At 40.1% G+C, this 19895-nt stretch overlaps 1 protein-coding gene across 2 annotated transcripts in view; it reads left to right on the plus strand.

Annotated features, from left to right (window-relative positions):
- The window catches only part of TESK2 (testis associated actin remodelling kinase 2), an 80001-nt gene extending 62262 nt beyond the window's left edge, over positions 1–17739 (plus strand). For both annotated transcript variants that reach the window (XM_048497076.1, XM_048497077.1), the window contains 6 exons: positions 1681–1763; positions 3336–3411; positions 5504–5587; positions 7523–7609; positions 10748–10895; positions 13381–17739. In XM_048497076.1, coding sequence (XP_048353033.1) covers positions 1681–1763; positions 3336–3411; positions 5504–5587; positions 7523–7609; positions 10748–10895; positions 13381–14369 — 1467 coding nt within the window. In that variant the 3' untranslated portion in view covers positions 14370–17739. The remainder of the gene's footprint in view (positions 1–1680; positions 1764–3335; positions 3412–5503; positions 5588–7522; positions 7610–10747; positions 10896–13380) is intronic.
- Positions 17740–19895: the final 2156 nt, after the last annotated feature.

Below are 19895 nucleotides of genomic sequence, written 5' to 3' on the forward strand. Positions count from 1 at the left end.
AAAACAAATAATACTCAGAGCCTAGGAATCTGGCAATCATCTGTACGTATATTAATGAGAAATGTGTGTTAAAGTTTTGATATATTTCTTTTCCCCCTGCGCCCCCCCCCCCCAACCAGTGTCTAAAGTAGTTCAGGTTTTTTCCTAATATTGCAGGGTGTCATTCTAAGGCCACTGTTGCATTGTGTTAACCCATGCTTACTGTTTCTTACTGCCCTTATATAAAGCAGTGGTGCGACAGCACTTGGAGTACTGTGTTCAGTTCTGGTCACCACATCTCAAACAGGATATCGAAGAGATGGAAAAAGTGCAGAGAAGGACAACGAGGATGATTGAGGGATTGGGGCACCTTCCTTATGAGGAGAGGCTGCAGCGTTTGGGATTCTTTAGTTTGGAGAGGAGACGTCTGAGGGGGGATATGATTGAAGTCTATAAAATTATGCATGGGGTAGAAAATGTCGACAGAGAGAAATTTTTCTCTCTTACAATACTAAAACTGGAGGCATACATTGAAAATGCTGGGGGGAAGAATTCAGACTAATAAAAGGAAACATTTCTTCATGCAACGTGTGATTGGTGTTTGGAATATGCTGCTACAGGAGGCGGTGATGGCCACTAACCTGGATAGCTTTAAAAGGGGCTTGGACAGATTTATGGAGGAGAAGTTGAACTGTGGCTACCAATCTTGATCCTCCTTGATCTGAGGTTGCAAATGCCTTAGCAGACCAGGTGCTCGGGAGCAGCAGCAACAGAAGGCCGTTGCTTTCACATCCTGCACGTGAGCTCCCAAAGGCATCTGGTGGGCCACTGCGAGTAGCAGAGTGCTGGACTAGATGGACTCTCGTCTGATCCATCAGGCTCTTTCTTATGTTCTTTCTCTTTGAGCACAAAGATACATACATCATTTCATTGGGTTTGATCCTGACCAGTGTTTCCATGGGCCTTAGTACTTCCACTTGCAAAGTACAGTTTTCTTGTCTCTCCCTTCCTGTGGCAGCCCAAAATCCTATTTTAGTGGGGATTTACAGATTTTCTTTATTTCTACTAAAACTGTTTGCAAATCATATTGATTGGTGTGGTCATCTCTGCCAGATAAACATATTGTGACAAAGACCTTTAAAGATCCTAAGGAAAAAATGAAGAAGCTGTCTCACTTATCCAGATTGCAGCCCAGTTCTTTGAATGATGATTTGGAAATAAGTCTTATTGAATTAGATCTCCCATTATCTGTACCTTTATTTAAAAACAGCCTGGCCTAGCATCACAGCTCTGATCCAAATTGTATGCCTGCTCACTCAATGTCTGCTGCTTTTAAATAAAATTAAAATTGATAGGAAATTTGTCACAGATCTCCCATAACTCATCCAGTTGTGCTAGCGCAGTGCCATCCTAAGCAGAGCTGGACATTTTACATCCATTAACTCTGCTTTAGCCTCGCACCGTCAGTCTCTTCAGCATTCAGAAACTATCTCTGTTTATGGGTAATTGATCAGGTAACTACATTGTAATTAGGATTGAGAAGGAAACTGTCTTGCCCAGTCAGATCCTTTGATGAACCTAACTAATGACCAACAGCACAGAAAGATTGATGTTACTTTGGATGAGATGCATTATCTATGCAGGTGGAAAGATTTGTTTAAACGTGGGCAACATTGATAATTCTCCTCTCCTTTAATTCAGAACTGTTTAATAAAGCATGATGAGAATGGATATTCTGCTGTAGTTGGTGACTTTGGTTTAGCAGAGAAAATCCCTGACTATAGGTAAGTAACTAATTGTTATTAACTCTAGAAATTCCAGTCTCTTTGTTGAAATTATAAGCCAAATGGTTGTGAAGTATGGATAAAGGCTTTCTAAGATATGGCACTGAAATTAAGTGAGTGAGAGGATCCTTCTGATTATATCAACTGAGTTAACAAATATCAAGCCTCAATTCTATTTATTGTAAATTTGCAGAAGATTCTCAATCTTATTCATGGGGATTAACCATGAATGTGTAATAAGTTTGTGTTCTCTGTAATGAAAACATGGGCCAAGACAATATCCTTTGTATACTCTGATTTTAACCATTGAACTGTAAGATGTACTTGGATGAATGATGTATGCTAACATTTTGTGTGGGTGGATTGTAAAACACAGATATAGTAGCCTCTAGTTTTCACATTTTAAAAAAAGTTATTTCTAGCCAGTTTTATTGTACTACATAAACTGCTCTGAGTATGTTTTGGTGGAGTGCTGTAAAACTGCAATTACTATTGGAATTACTATTGAAATTTAGATAATGAACATGCCCCAAATTTATAAATCTGCAAATCAGTATCTTTGTCATCAGCTCTTTTTCCATGATAGTCTCAATCAATCCATAACTGCACTGAACTAGAACAGATTGGATCACACTGAAACTACAAAATGGAGCGGGGGGGGGGGGGGCGTAGAGCAACTGCTTGGCAAGTAGAAGGTCCCAGGTTCAATCCCTGACATCTTCAGTTAAAAGGAGCAGGCAGTTGGTGATATAAAAGACTTCCACCTGAAACTCTGGAGAGCTGTTGCCCATCTGAGTAGACAATATTGACCTTGATGGACCAGTGGTCAGATTCAGGATTTCAGGTCTCGTGTGCATATATTGGACTCAAGTCATAGATTTGTCATATACCAAATGCAATTTTAATTTCTGCTATGGTTTCCAGAAAGCATTCTGTCATGCTCCCTAGAGAGAATTCTTTTCAGACAAATTTGTAAAGCAGTGACAAAGAGAACCTGTGTGGTGTAATAGTTGGATGGATGAGACCTGAGTTCATACCATTCTGCCATGAAGCTCACTAGGATATTGGGCTTACCTCCTTTTTCCTAATCTACCTCAAATGTGTTGTGAGGATGAAATTGGGAACATAGAAACATGTGCTCCTCAGAGGATGGACTACATGAAAGAAGTAATAGATAGTTAGGTAGAAGATTATCATAAGAGTTTTTGTTCTGGGATAGGGCTCATTTTTGTAAGGTAATTGCACCAGGATCTTTGTGGAGTTTAAATTGTTGTTATATTTGGATTCATGTGTGCTTTGATTTTATTATTATGTCCTGTACATACTTGTAAACAGTTTTGAGCTATTTAATGGGGAAATAAAGAAAATTGCAGCACCCTGTCTGCTTTGGATGTCATTCCTATCTTTTCCAGCTCTTTCTGTTGTCCAGAATAATGGAATTGGTATGAATGGCAGGAGAACAGCTTACAACCGATCCCATGGTAAAAGCTAAGTTATTTGCAAAATGCTTATGAAACCCTTTTCTTTTATATTTGCCTGCATCTAACCATCTGCCCCTTAAAATGTATGAAGTGAGAAGCTGCCTGTGGTGGGTTCCCCTTACTGGATGGCACCTGAAGTATTGAGAGATGAACCTTACAACGAAAAGGTTGGTGCCCTTTAAACAAAATTCAGTTACTAAATTTGCTCCAACTGGGGACCCCAGGGATTTATTTCTGTAAGTAGCTTTAATGATTATTTGCTGTTTTTCAGAGATTAGCTGAAATAGTACTATTATTTTAAATGATCAGGTGGGATCTTTCTGTTTTCTGAATGCAATTCCAGAATTCTGTAGTTTACTGCAGATATCAGTTAATTGAAATGATAGTAGTGTGATATATATCTAACAAGAGAGAATTTTTAACGGGGCCATTGGGAAATCTTTTTGCAGACTTGCCTGCTGAACATTAGGAATTAGCACAATACAGAGTATGGCTTAGAAAGTAATAAGCAGCATGTTGAATTGGTGCCAAAAACAAATTGGGAGCAGAACCCAATCTCAAGTATGCAGCCACATACCTGAAATTTTGAGAAACTTCCCAGATCAAATGATTCTCCCACCTATCAGTACCTCTGTTTTGTTTAGGTTCAGCTTGAACATGTTCACTTTCATGCAGCCTGTTGCTGATTCCAAGCACAGGTTAAGCAGGGATACAGCCTCTGTGGGATCTCATGGAAAAGAGAGAGAATGAATTCCACCGTGATTCTTGTGACACTGTAACTAATGACTTCTTCCAGCAGTTTAATGTGCATGTCTCTAAGTCAGCTGTGACTGTACAGCACTTTCCATTACCAATCATGTACTCTTTAGTGATAGATTAAAACTTGTGTCAAGTAGCACCTTAATGGCCAGCAGCATTTTTCAGGGTGTAATCCTTCCTGAGAAGTGAGCTTTAACTCACCAAAGCTTATACCCTGGAAAATGTTATTAGTCTTTATGGTGCTAGTGGACTTGAATTTCATTACCCCTACATGTGTGAACCAGGTGTTCAGTCACCTTGGGATCCTTCCTCAGACATATGCACTTGAGTGTACACTGCTGATGCTTCTATTTAAGCAAGTAAAAGTCAGTGTATCTGAAAATCCCGTGACCTCCTATTTTTTTCAGTAACAAAACCTCGAAATTCCAGTAAAAACAAAAATGTTTTGAAGCCTCTGGAAGTCTTGTGAGGCATTAGTTCTGAGTGCATTTGTTTCTTCAAAATTAGCTTTTGTATGCTGCTTCACATGAGAGCCACTGTGATTTAGCAGTTAGCATTAGGCTGGGGAGAAACCCAGGTTTAAATATCCACTATGCCATGAAGCTCACTTCTAGTCATGATCTCCTCTCCTACCTCACTGGATCAAGGGGTGAGGGAACTGAATGTTACTGAACTCCTTGAAGGAAGGGCAGTATCAAAAGAAAACATATTGCATGTCCTGAGCCAGAGATACTTTGAATAACCTTTTTTAAAAAACTTAATTTTTAGCTACTCAGTGTGCAGCTTTTCCCTAAATCCAAAAGTAACACTCAGTTTTGTATTTGCTTTGTTGGAGGTGTGTTTAGTCTAATTTCATACTATTACCCGTTGAACTCCATCTTCTCTTTTCTAATCTATGCAGTAATTTCACTTCATCTTACATTATTAAGATTAAATTAAATTAGATTGTACCTTGTCCTATTCCAAGGGTTGTGCTTTTTTAATGGGTATTCATATGCTGCTGATAAATGCCATATACTAATAGGTTGGTTTAAATTTGAACAGTTGTATGCCTTGAAACGTGACCATTCTTTGTGAAGTGGTGTTTTTCTCCAGCTCTGGATGAACCTGGTAGTCACAGTTTGATGATTTACTCCTTCAGACAAGTTCTTTCCTAATTTGTAATTCATTATTTTCCTGACTTAATGGGAATTGAGGGTGCAAGAGGAAGAGAACAAACTACGAAACATCATTCAAGATAGCCATCCTATGAGTGTGCTGTCATGCTGCTGCTTTGAGAAAAGAGGGTGCTGAACAGCTGTTCCCCAGGGGTCTGGGTTTGAATTTGCCTGAGCTCCAGAACACTGACGGGTGCTGGGTGATGGGAACTTTAAATGCCAGAGAGATGTGACTAAAGAGGGTTCTTTTGTGGAATGAGGAGGAAACAGTGGCAGATAAGGCAGCTGAAGAATTCCTATAATTAAACTGTGGTCATTTCTTTTCCCTCTCATCCTTCTTCAGGCGGATGTGTTCTCGTATGGGATCATTCTTTGTGAGATTATAGCCAGGATCCAGGCAGATCCAGACTATCTCCCTCGCACAGAGGTGAGCAGTCAAAAAGGACTGGCGAGGGATGAATGCTCAAGAGTTTCACTGGGCCATTAGTAGTTTTCACTTTTGCTGAACACATGATGAATATGAGGCCTCTAATAAAGTGTCCATATTCTGCTATTCCTACAATCAAGGAGTGGCATTGTTTTCCTCTCCTTTTTTAAAGTCCACAGTTACAATTTGCAGGTGAGTGTTATATCATCACGAGCTTGTGGATTGTTGTCTGACTGGCACCGTACGGAGCAGTTTACTGCTGCAACCCTGTTAAGTGAATCTGACATAGGATTGCTTTTTCCTTCCAGGGCAACCAAATTCTGAAACTGATGAAGCAGCTTTTTATCCTGAACCCTATTTGTGCCTCCTCTTGGGCGTTCAGGGTACAGCTGTTTTGCTTTTCTGTGCTAGTCTCCATTTTAGATCAACAACATCATATCTATTTGAGGTGGAAAATGTAGGCCAGAACTTGTTTGATTTTTGACAAGTGGCTTGAAGTTAAGTATCTCTTGAGAGAATTCTGCTTTTATATAACCTTCCTGGTACCAATATGAAATTTTTCTCCTGGTGGGAGTATAAAATATATACTCTTCTGAACTGGGAGGCAGGTATTCTTAGAGATATCGTAAAGCTATATTTAAGGGAGCTGATGATTTCATAACTGGTTCAAGGCAAAGTTATTTTAAAGCTAGATGGATCATGATGCAAGTCAAGGGTTTCCGGTTTCACCATGAAGTGGCTATTCAGTTTATTTCCACATTTTAAACTGGTTATAGCCAAGCATTGCAATTAAGAGAACTGGTCATGTGACCAGCATTTCCTGTACATTTATCTCACACCAGACTGCCTGGCGCAGTTAGGCATAGCTGTGCACTCTGAAATATTGGACTACATTAGCAGACCAAAGTCTCAGAACTCTAGATACAGTTGCACTGAAACTGTAATATTTTGGAGGGCATCTTTCTCATTTTAATTCTGCAGAAGTAAAAAGGGAACTATTTGGAAACAACTGTGGGTTGGCACTGCACTTCCTAAATATATATGTATATCCCAGCATAGGTACAAAGGCATGTTCCCTCCATGCTGATGCAGGACTAGATGCCAACACAGCAAGAGGCAAAGATGTGCATGCACAAGTGCCTTATGTTCATGCTTCACAGGATCCATCTCATTGTAAATGGAAAGTTATTCTGAGAATAGAACTGGATCAGGCCTGCAAATAATAATTAAAATATTACAAATTGAAACCAAATAATGCTTTAAAATTCAAATATCCTCCTTCCCGCAAAAAGATGCCTGCTGTTCAAGAGGAAAGGAGCAACATGACTGAAAATGTACTGTGACCATGATGGGAGGGACTTCAGAGTTCCTAAGTAATGGATGATTTGTTAGTCTCCATCATCAGTCTGCTTGGGAACATATAGCAATGGGTCAGTTGCATTCTACCTCGTTGTTCAGACAAAAGATAAAAGAAGATCTGAAAAGAAAAATCAGCAATCTTCCATATTTACTCATGAAGCTTGAGTCATCTTTGAATGGTAGTCTTAACCTAATAAATGTGACTCAGTATATGCTAGCACAGAGAATAACCCACAAGTGTAACTTGCTGATGTAGAGAATGCGATCCCTACTTATTTAATATTTTGCCTCTTAACTAGAACTTCATGATTTTCTTGTTTTTTTTCTAGCACAGTGGTTCTCAACCTGGGGGTTGGGACCCCTTTGGGGGTCGAACGACCCTTTCACAGGGGCCGCCTAAGACTCTCTACATCAGTGTTCTCAACTGTAAAATGGATAAATGTTAGGGTTGGGGGTCACCACAACATGAGGAACTGTATTAAAGGGTCGCAGCACTAGGAAGATTGAGAACCAATGGTCTAGCACACACTCTTTTTACCTGTTACAATTTCACTTTCTTCATTTTTGTGTCTGCAGAATTTTGGCTTGGATTATGATGCCTTCCAGCACATGGTGGGAGACTGTCCTCCAAACTTTCTCCAGTTGGCCTTCAACTGTTGTAATGTGAGTATATTCCCGACAAAAAGAGCAAAATGAGAGCTCTTTTTTGCAAACCCTGATAATGTTAAGCAAATGTCTCAGTACCATTTTGCTAATTTGGAAGAATGGTTCAAGAAGGGTTCTGTAATATTTCTACAAGTTTCTCAAGCTTCTGAAATCCCCTGTTCAGTCACCTAAATGTGTCAGAGTTTTTGCAGGGGAAATTGTAAGGAGAATGTAGAGAATTTGTCAGCTTACCATCTTGATCTGTTTGTGGACATGATTACTGGCTAGCACCAACCTCTTTATTCTAGTTAACAAAGTTCTTTCCTTGAATCCTAAGAGTAACAATAAGGAACAAAACTGGAAATGCTCTCTGGCTTATTACTTTAGCCTCTCTGCCATAAACCAGTAAAGTCTAACTTGGCTAAGATTTTGGGGCATTCAGAAAGTACATCTGTTTCTTCTTGAGTTATGTCCTATGTCATCAAAAATTGTTCTTATGGGTGGTATATGGGGAGTGGGGAACATAAAATATCAGTGAGGCTACCTTATCCCATTATACACCTGTTAAAGATGTTTAACCTGAGACAAAAGAAAATGAATTTTTATGTCATGGTGAATACTGCAATCCTTTACTACTTCTAGTACTCCAGTTCAAGATTATAAATGTACACCAGGCAAGTTAAGTGAATTTGGATGTCTAGGACTCACACATCCTGCTTGCCTACACAATTGTTTTTGGTCTAGAACAGGGGTAGGGAACCTGCGGCTCTCCAGATGTTCAGGAACTACAATTCCCATCAGCCTCTGTCAGCATGGCCAATTGGCCATGCTGGTAGGGGCTGATGGGAATTGTAGTTCCTGAACATCTGGAGAGCCGCAGGTTCCCTACCTCTGGTCTAGAAGTAACTGCCACACTGCATATGTCCCTTGAATTTATGTGAAAAGACGAGAGTTTTCCTGACTTTTCACCTTGTCTTTTCCACTGTGACCTGCAGTATGTCAATTTATCTTTGTTGAATGTATTGCTGCTAGTACCATACAGCAATGGTTTTTCACTCATGTACCCCTTGGCAATCCATTTCCCTAAAATTATACCCCTATATTAGAAAACCCATTAAGTAATTTTTTTCATATCCTCAAGTGCTCTGGCCCATACTCCTGGGGGGTTTGAGTATCATAGAGTTACTTCAACTCCCAGTATTATGGGAAAGAGAAAAGTCTGTAAAAGGATATGCCCTACAGCCACTAGCTGCACACCATACATAATATTGTGGACCTTATGCTGTGGCTTGCCTTTCAGTTGTCTTTTTTTCTAAACAAAGTACCCACGTATTTCAGCTGGCCTTAAAGGAAAAATGCTTGAATCTTTTGATAAATCTTGACTGCCCTTTTCAGTACTTTTCACAAATCCTTCAAGAATCTTTTAAGATAAGGTGACCAGAATTGCAGCAGCATATTGGCAGTTTTATTCTCAACCATTTCCTGATGCTCCCTAGCATGCTTTTTCCTTTCATTTTGTAAATCACTGCTGCATGCTGAGCTATAAATTGCAACTCAAAGGTCTTTTCCATGGCCGAACACTTATCAATGCGCCCATCAGTGGATATGTAAAATTGGGGAGGGCATCCCAGAATTCATTATTGTGCATTTACTCGCATTGAATTTCATTGCCCGTTCACCTGGTTTGGAGAAATCCTTTTAGAGCAGCAGTTCTCAACCTGTGGGTCGCGACCCCTTTGGAGGTCGAACAACCCTTTCACGGGTTGCCTAAGACCATCAGAAAACACATATTTCCGATGGTCTTAGGAACCGAGACACAAATAATTTTATGGTTGGGGGTCACCACAACATGAGGAACTGTATTAAAGAGTCATGGCATTAGGAAGGTTGAAAACCACTGTTTTAGAAACTCCTCATAATCCACTCATTGTAAGGAATTCCGTAGAGCAGAAATAAAAGGCTTTTTTGGTTGAAAGACCGTTTATTCAGACATCTTAGAAAGCTCACGTACACGACGTGACAGGAATGGAGTCTCCCGCCAGAACCACAGGTTATAACCTTCTCCGTCCCATCCCCCTCCCTGTTTCCCCAGTCCCATTCTCATGGGAACGGCATTCTCATCTCTTTCTGTGAGATAAGGCCTCTACCAGAGTAATAGCTGCCGCTTCTGGCCCATCGCCCGAGTCCTGGAATTCAGTCAAGGCCAAGCGGCTGTGCTGAGAATCAACACCATTGAAACCTTTACACTCATGTTTTCACCACCCTGAACAATAAGGGGCCTTTTAACTAGTTGCAGATCTGTAAAAGGAGATTCCATTAATGTTACGCTTACTCAGAGGCCTTTGGTGAATGGTCTCAAATACTTTTTGAAATTATCACATATACAAAGGGTGGGATCCATCCAGCTTTTCATTCAGTTTCACATATTTTCCTTTTCACTGTAGCCACCATTGCATTTACCTTTTCTTTATGCAGATTCAATAATATTCAGCATAGCCTTTTTCATGGTCAGAGAGGACCTTCTCCTCTCTTTTTCACCAGAGGAAAAGCTGACTAGAGCCATCAAAGTATCCCCCGGTCACCCCATCTGTAGGCCTGTTGATTCTCTCATAGAACTCAAAGAGATTTATGAGGCAAGTCGTTGCAGAAGTCATGGTGAATTCTTTTCAGCAGGGCTCATTCTTCTGAGTGTTAAATAATTTTGTTTTCAATAACATTTTCTACCAATTTATCTGGAATTTTAATTTCATTTTGATTCTTTTAAAAAAGTTTATACTATTTCTCTTTTGTTTTTACATAAACCACTTTGAAGGTATTATGTGTGGAGGGAGGATGCAAGTACTTTAAATTAACAGAATAAAAAGTGGCCCAATCTTGTTATTCAAAAGAAAAGATGTTGCTTGGTCCACCAGTGGAAGGTGGTTGGAGGTACATGAGCATCAGTCAATGGAGCTCTTGGGGAACTGCATCCCAATCTATAAGTTTCTGGTTCATGGCTCTTCCATTAGCTGAACTAGTGACTAACAGCACCAGACAGGACTTTAGTTTATTGTTCTTATTAGGGCCATTATGGTTCTCAAACATCTGTACAGAACATTTTCTTCACCTGCTTCTGATGAAAAAGAGAAATGTAATTTGTTTATCCTTTTTTCTTAGATGGACCCAACTCTAAGGCCTTCATTTGTGGACATTGTAAAAACACTGGAGGAGATGCTAAGCCGTTTGAAAAATGAAGAGGCTGAAAGAGAGAGGAAGCTCTTAAATCTTGACAGTACAGAGAGAAAACCCATAACCGTTTCCAAAGGTAGGAATAGCAGAAGGGGGAACAAAGTGTGATTGCAAAAATAAGGATTGTGAAATCACATTTTACTACTAAATAACAAAGTCTGAGTTATAATGTTATAATGTAAACAAATTTTATTAGATAATGAATGCATTTCCCCCTTTTCATCCATCAAGCAATAATTTATTATGGTTATGGACCAGCAGAATAAAACATGCTGAGAGGTTATTGGAATATATGCACAATCTTCCATTAAGATATACTTTTAAAAATCAAATATATGTCACTAAATCAGCACTGTACCTTAGTAGACTGACTGCTGCACAAAATCTGGCAACTTTATCCGAGCTTTCAGATTTAAGGAGCACACAAAGAATGGTGGTATATCTCCAGTCTTTGTGGGATTATTTGGAGAATGGGTGTAATAAGTACAGTTGAAGTGGGAATTGGAATAAATTGCCAACTTGCCCCTTCACTAACCGATGTGCCATTGCATGGACAGAAAACAGGTAAGTATTAGATCCAAGGCTTACATCCATCCTTTGTAAGCACGGGGGGAAATGATTATTTTATTTTCTCAGTTTGGATTATATTTGCTTAGCTCCCTCCAACTTTTCCATTGGCACAAGAGTTGGGGGAAAAGGGCACCCTTCTGTCCTCTGAAAAGGTTGTTCATTTTCATGGTCTTATGTGCAGACCCACATAGGGCTGCTCATGTGCAGGTCTGCTGCAGAGAAGAGTGACAAGCTTTTCTTCGCATTCCTGCATTTCCAGAGTACTCCCTTCCTCTCAAACCAAAGGCGGGAAAGTTTCCCTCTGAAATGGTCACAAGGGTGGAGTGGGAGAGAGTGATCCCCTCAGTTCTCTTTTCATGGCTACATTGAGAGGATGTGTTTTCTTGTGTTCCTACTTTGTTGGCCTAGTTGCCTTCTTTCTCAGCTTCAATGGAGAAAAAAGAGGTGTTGTTGTTCAGACAATGCTCCAGTTGCAGAGCGAAGATGGACAATAACTATTGCCATTCTGATTGTCTTTTGTTCCTTGGTGAGGGGTGTATTTCAGCCTCTTATAAGTGAAGTAGCTGCTAGGATCCCACCCATTATTCATGTTAGAGAAAACACCATTTATTTGTAAGAAAAATGCAAAAACCAGTCAAGCCAACTTTAGAAACCTTCCAAACCCCACATTTAATTACACTGAGTTGTAATATCTAGATTCAGACACATTTTTGGTTACGACTATCATTACTACACATGGTATCAAGATTCAGTTCTATTTTGAAAAGTGTCTGCATTAAGATGGATAATGGAAGCAGTTGGCTCTGTCCCAAGCTTCAGAGCTGTGCCAGTAAGCACCTGGACTACCTGGCTTCTCCATTCAGTGCAGCAGTGGAAACATCTTCTGATCAGTGGAAATTACAGTGCAAAGCTGTTCTGACACATAATAGATATGGTCTTGTACATGTGGGAGATCTTTGGGGGTCATGGAGTTCCTGTAAGTTGTTTCTGGATCGGTGCTTGTTAACTGTAGATTCTTTAAAACTTCCAGAAATGTGGCGAGTAGAGCAGAGTCAGCAAATGTTTAGACTATATGATGACTTTTATAAAGTATAACAGTGGCACCTGGTGTGCTTAGGGAGACCAGAATAGAAACTATAGCATATATATTATTTCTAAACGTTAAGATAGAAATTTGGCTGGATGCCTGCTTTCCATTAATCCTTAATTATTTGTTTGTATTTACTTTGTTTTGTGATGCCTTATTTAAATGTATTTAACAGATTTTTCCCCAAAGCCCAACTGCTGTCTCTCCTAGTTTCTGCACAGGACAATGTGCTATTTCAAGGCTGGTGTGGAATGTAACTCCTTCACTTCCACAGGGAAGTATTGCTGCTTTGTCCTTACCTTTCACAACATATGGGTGTTTTTACTCTAGAGAAACCTCACATGTTGAAAGCATCTGCCTTATAGTACTATAGGTTTGTACTATAGATTTATTGAATTGTAAGTGTCCTTCTAAACATATGCTCTTGGGAATAATCTGGTAGCGCACATGGAACTGTGTGGGGGGGGACGGAATAAGAGGCATGCAGAAGACTTGGAAGACAGAATATAACATGTGTCATTAACTGCATTCCTCTCAATGGGCCTTTTATACTGAATCTCAAAACTGGAAAACTTTGCATCTTAGATTAAGATTTGGGTTGGCACAAGCAAGTAGAGACAAAACAAGTTTGGGGAAGATTGGACATATAAATAATGTGTAGGTACTTCTATCATACTAGATGCCTCATTTTCTGTATACTCTGAAAAAGTAGATTTGGGGACTGAGAGGCACTTCTGATAGTGGATTCCACAAGCTAGTTTTTGCATATCCCAAGCGCATATGTTTGTGGAAAGTTTTAAAGTAAGAATGTCACATGTTCATTGGTGATTGTATGATTCCAGCATAGTTATTAACCCTACCCTTGGCTTTAAATCTGATTTTTTAAAAATCTTCTCCCATTTAGGAATTTTAGAGAGAGGACAAGGAGTTAAAAGGCTGAGTTCACTGGATGACAAGATTCCTCCCAAGTCACCACGACCACGGCGTAACATTTGGTTATCACGCAGTCAATCAGACATCTTCTCCCGTAAGCCTTGTCACAAGATAAATGTCCAGGATCCCTACTACACGCCAACTAAAGGGGGAAGCCGCAAAGTCAACCCTTTCAATGCTAGGGAGGACCTGAAAGGGGGGAAAGTCAAATTTTTTGACATGCCAAGCAAATCTGTGATATCACTTGTATTTGACTTGCACTCCCAAGAGGCAAGGGGATACCTGAAGATGAGCCAGCCACAGCTCAGGCAGACCTTCAGCACTGATTGGCAGGAACCCCCTTTCTTCCCTTGGAGACGTTGTAGATCACTTCCTGTCTCTCCTGAACTTGTGCACAAAGAATATAGCACATTTGGGGATCTGTCTTCAACAATTGGCAGGTGTGATCCAAGCCAGCTGGGAGCTGAGGTGCGCCAGAAGTTATTGAGCAGCAGTAAATATGGAGTGTCTGAAATCCCTCCTTTTCAGGCCAAATTTCATAGGCTGGAGTCTCCTGCTTCTGTGTATGAAGAAGAGATGGACTGCTCTGATGGACTAGAGCCCCAGGATGAAAATGGGTTCTATCCTGGGAAAAATATAGTTGAGGAGCCAGAATTCAGAAAGACCACAGGGCAAATTCTACAAGACTCCCAGAATGTGGAGGGTATTTTGGTGCAGAACGTAGCCCATTCAGAAGATAAACCCTCACAGGCATTCTTGAGCTGCATAACCTCTGAAGCTATGGAGGTGGAAGATGAAACCCAAAGGAACATGCCTAGGCTGGAGTCTTCCAAACAATTACGTGCTAACTCTTCCTCCCAACCAGGCCGAGAGGCATCTCTGTTTGAGGTAGTAGACAGTGACATATCAAATCGAGTTTCTTCGCCATCATCAAATATACCAGCAGCAGTAAGTGAATAGTCAAAATGTGACATTTAAAAATCCAGCCAGAAGGACACACTCCTCCCAATACCTTAAAAGCTAAAACCAATGTAGAAACGCTCTAGCAAGTTGTAGCAACTAGTTTGGAGATTACAAATAATTTAGTTGGAGAGAGACTATATGTGTGAAAGTATGTATGACAGAATGATTCCTCAGCTTACCTCAGGAAGTAATTGTGGGCAGAAGGGGTGAACCACATCTCTGGGATGTATGGGACAATGTGAGGGTGATAATTCCTGGGAAAGATGATGGAATCCTTGGTCTGCCCTGGCTTAGAAGCCATTTTTCTGTGTGTGAATGGACGCCTGTGTGCTTTTTCTTCTGTTGAAGGAATCAAACTTGCCAGAAACTTCCCCTCTTAAATATTTATAACTTTCACTCTGTCCCTTGTATTTGCTGAGCAACTATAAATGTCTTCTGATTTGGGATCTAACAGGCTTGAAGTTAGCAGTTTCAGGGCGCAAAGGCAGTTTGTTGTTTCTTGGATGTAACAAGTTCATAGCATGTAAAATACTAAGCTCCCTTGTGTCCCTAAAAGAAGCTCAGATTGGGCTGTAATATCTAAGCTTTCTACCTCTTCCCATACAACTTTAAATCCTGGAAGTGAACAGTTCACTCTTGCTTTAGGCATTCCTTGTCCACTTGGGAAATTTACTGCTTATGCTGTGGCAGTTTCCTTGCAAAACACAAAATCCGACTATATTTTCCTGGCACCACCAGTCAGCACCTTCTTTGATGGAGAATGAATGAGTCATGTAACCATTTACATTTTGAACAAAAGAAGAGCTTAAAGTAAGGCAAAGATGTTTCCCTAAAATTACAGCTGTGAGTGCATCTTCAGTTGGTCTGTTAGTCACTTTGAGCACACCTGTTTACTTGAGTTAAAGATACAGACCCCAGCCCTACTGCAGCTGCACACGCATATTAGTCTATTTTTACATTTTTGTAATTTTTATGAGTACCTGGTGTTCTGAAGAGATAGGTTTGATTCTGTTTGGCTGCACAAATAATGCAATGTAAACATTCTGTATGAACTCTTTCTTTTCTGAGTGTTTAGATTGGCAATGGAGTCCAAGTCTAGACTCTATTCCATAGTTTTAATACAGCAGGATAGTGAGAACTCCCCTGCAGGGAGGAGATACAAAACAACTGCCTCCTGATGTTCACAAAAAGTTAAGGTGAATGCCTTCAAAGTAGCAAGCAATAATTTGGGGACTTCAGAAAGACCTTTGGCATGTTGATTAACAGATAGCAACTTTCTGGTAAAGAGCTTACATGCGATTGGCCAATTTCAGGCAGTTCTTCCAGAACTTCTCTGGGATGAATGACTCCATATATTTAAAACAGTCCATAAAAGTCTGATTTTTAAATCTGTTGCCTCTTCAGGGTGGACCAGAGAGGATTTGTACAACTGCTATCCATACACATCTTTTTGATTTAGAAAATGAAAGTGGTCAGTTGGTAAATAACGGAATTGCCATATAAGATGATTGATGATCATTTTGGAATTTGTATCACCTTGCTCATTAAACAGATGTTCCTTCTGGGTTGTCTAATGGACTGTGAGAGACATGAGCATTGAAGTATGTTTTACAGACTATGGAAAAAGGTCCACACTTAATTGTTTGCCCTGTGGACTCTCTTAGCTCTGTAGCTTTACTTACGCTCTCACTGTTCTGGCAGGGTGAGAACAAGTGGCACACCCTTGGTTTGAACAAGTGTTCTAATTATGCTTCTGTATTTATATGTATGATGGTAGAAGGCTTGAATCCCTTATCCTCATACAGAAAGTATGAAGTCTTCCCAGTCCTCTATGTAATAAAAATGGTTGGCATTATAGAGTTCAAGTGAAAGCAAATTCCTTGGTCATGGAGTGGTTAAAACTGTATGGTTAAAACTGTATACTGCCCTCTTGGGAACCATGCTAAGAACTCTGGTATGTTTCTCTCCAGTATTGCAAAGCAGATGCTGGCCATTAACTGTACTGCATGCAGAATGAAACCAGCCCATCATATCGCATAGTGAGGAGGGGGGTTTTTTTTGCTTTTATCATGTGTTTGATTTGCTGACAAAGATGCATTTTGCTTTTTATAAGCTACCTGCAAACATTTCTAAGATACCTGGTCTGTTTTAATTCACTCATTCTTTTGATACTGGTTATTAAATGTGTTAGAAGCTATACCTGTGGCTGATCAGTGAAAGAAGACTGTGTGAATAAATGTATGTCTAAATTGCTGCCCCAGCAAAAGAGAGGGGTACGGTAGGTTTATTCTTTGTTGCTGTATTTTGTCCACGAACACTGGTAGTTCTTGCCAGTTTAACTACAGACACTTGAATAATTCCTCTTTGCACTTAATGCTGCTGTTTATACTGCATGTCACTACATTTCTATGCAAAAATAACCTTTGGGGCAGCCAAATATTTGATTAAGGTTTAAAGATCTTCACAAGATCTATTTTCGTATTTATGAAGGAATTTTATGTCTTAATATTTGCAGTCTGTAAATAGCTATACCTTGTCATTAAAGCTTAGGAAGAAGTGTGTAGCCTGTGCATAATTTAACACTGCCACAAGAGAATCTTTTCAAAACAACTTTTTCTAATACTGCAAATATTTATGAAAAGTGTAAAGAAAGCAAATATTGATTATGTTGATTTACTTTGTCTTGACTTTTTTCTGAACTACAGAAGTGGTATGTTTTACTGGATCTACAGCAAGTAACCAAAGATGAACCTGGTTTGAAAACATTTTCATGTTTTGTAAACTGTTTCCCAATTTGCTTTCAAAATAAAAACAAATAAATTGACCTTTGTGGTTGAAAAGACAAGCTGAGAGGGAAATCAAATGAATGTTAAATAGATACTAAAATGCCAAAGTTTAATTGGGTGGTACCTGCTTTAAGGTTGAAGAAAGATCCTTCAGCATAAGAACCTCTTCTCCAATTCAAGTAACTCTGACATGAGAGGAATTTTCATGGACTCAGCTTTCCTTAGTGGAATGGTAAGATCTATGCCAGTGTTTGTACAACCTTTCCTCAAACTGACCTTCCATCTTTTACAAGGAATTATAAGATTTTTCTCTTCCTCTGCCTGGGTAAATGTCTGATTTGATAAGAGATCTTATTAGCTTCAGTTTTTCTTCCAACAAATGCATAGTTATTTGTTTATGAAGGATCCTGACATTTCAAGCAAATGTTTCTACAAACATTAGACTTTCTCAGCATTAAAACTGAAGTTTTATTGCTAAGAAAACATGTTTTCTCTCCAGCTCTAGACTTTCATATTTCTCATCAATCTGTATAATGTTGAAGATTGTTTTCCAAATAAATTCAGCAGCTATCTAATGGCAACAGTTTTCAGTTTCCTTAGTGCCAAACTAGACCATATCTAAACTCCTAGATGCCTAATTAAGCTGCCATGGGTGAAAGAGGTTTTAACTCTACTGATATGCTGTTCCCACCCCACCCTCCGCTGTTTTGAAGCACAATACCCATACCAATCTTTTTCCTTCCCTGTGTTGAAATCAATTGGAGAGGTTCCAATTAAGTAGAGTTAACTTTCCCTCCCTCCTGCTGCTTTTAGCAACTATTACACATATGGTCAACTGGCCCTTAGCACACAGGTGGTTTACTCAAGGTACTAGTCCCAGAACCTCTGCTTTATCAATAGAAATTCTGACATAAGAACAGAACAGAAAATAAGAACTAGTGGGGGGGGGGGGGAGAGAACAGAGCTTCAAATCCTTGTGAAGAGTTAATTTTTGCTTTGTTTTTTCTATAGCATGATTAAAGGTGCTCTCCTTGCTGATTATTCAGGCTACGAGGCTAAGATGTGACTTGTTCGAGTGCCAAAACTGTTGGCTTCAAGATTAACTATATATAACAACTATTATGAGTGCTGTTTATAAAATGACTGATTCCAAGGGCTTCTGCAAGTGTTGTGCTACTTGTTTGCACCAGGAGAACAGCCATGGTAACCTTTGTTATGGTATGAACTGCAAGCACAGAAAGGATACAGTATCACCAGGGTTGGCATTGGTCCTCATGGCATCATTTCAGACAAAAGGGGTAGATTAGGTTGCGGTGTTTGATCCTTCCCCATAACAGTTCTTTGTAGCTGAAACTCCCCAAACATCAGTTAGGAAAAAGAACATTGTGAACAAGTAGCAATAAGAGGATTAAAGGTATTACAAGCAGCAAAGAAAGAAAGGAACTAGTAAAATAAAAGGAAAAGATAAAAAGCTGTTGTTTCAAAGATGTGTCCCATGTTTCCCTGAGAAAAGCCTAATCGTTATCAAAATGACCTTTAAAACTAATCTATGGTTTATTAAAATATTTACGTCCCACCTTTTTCATAAAAGATGCATGGCAGCTTAAAGTCAACTGGCGTATCAGTATCATGAATAAAAATTAAACCAGTATAAACATTAGTATTGTCAAAGGCTTTCACGGCTGGAATCACTGGGGTGTTGTGTGGTTTCCGGGCTGTGTGGCCGTGTTCTAGTAGCATTTTCTCCTGACGTTTTGCCTGCATCTGTGGCTGGCATCTTCAGAGAACACGGCCATGCAGCCCGGAAACCACACAACACCCCAACGTTATTAGTAGTTGTTGAAAACATCTATGGTAGAAACATCTTGCCCATAAAATACGCACCTATGGGAAAGACTACTTTACAGGCAGAGAGGCAGTCCTTGTATTCTATCACCCACCACCACAAGCAGGCCATTCCACAAAATAAGTGTTATGACCAAATGGCCTATGCGTGTCCCAGAGGACATACCAGGATCTGTTGGCAGGAATTTAATTGGTACATAAGCTCAGAAAGATATGTAGTCTTTCAGAGATGTGGATACTAGGTGATGTAGGGCTTTAATGGTAATAATTAGTGCTGGTCATTGTATGTTCAAAATGGTTTTCCTTGTCAAAAGACATGCAGCTCTGCATTTAACGGAAACTTTTAAAAGCAGCCACATATACACTGGATTACAGTGATCCAGCATAGATAGATGACAGTGTGGCTGCATCAGCCAACTCTGTAAGTACACAATCCAAAAAAAGCACTGGACAATTAAACTAACCTGCTTCTCCCACAGCAAGGCTAAGAGCCCCGTCCAAAGGGGGAAGCTGAATCCACTTGTGGAAACAGTACACATCCACGGCAGATTTGCCCTCCCCAGGGTACTTGCCTCAGCAGAGGAGTGATTCCACTGGTGTGCAGCGGCCATGCACCTCCCTGGTGCTGGGACATGTCACTGGATGCCACACTAGCGTCACAATGTGGCGAGGGCAGGTTGGGGGCATGGCCAGTGTCAACTCCCTTCTGACCTTTCCCAGCATTACACCAGCAGCCCATACTTCAGACTTAAGCCACTGAAAAGGTGGTGCAAGTCTACTGAGGTCCACAGAGACTTCTTAGTGACGGGAGGCTTTTTCACTCTGCAAGCCGATATGGAAGAGGTGCCACAGTCTGCTTCATCCAGTTTGGATGGGGCTGCCTCTCTGCAAG

This window comes from Sphaerodactylus townsendi, linkage group LG05, assembly GCF_021028975.2.
Source record: "Sphaerodactylus townsendi isolate TG3544 linkage group LG05, MPM_Stown_v2.3, whole genome shotgun sequence".
Classification (NCBI taxonomy): domain Eukaryota; kingdom Metazoa; phylum Chordata; class Lepidosauria; order Squamata; family Sphaerodactylidae; genus Sphaerodactylus; species Sphaerodactylus townsendi.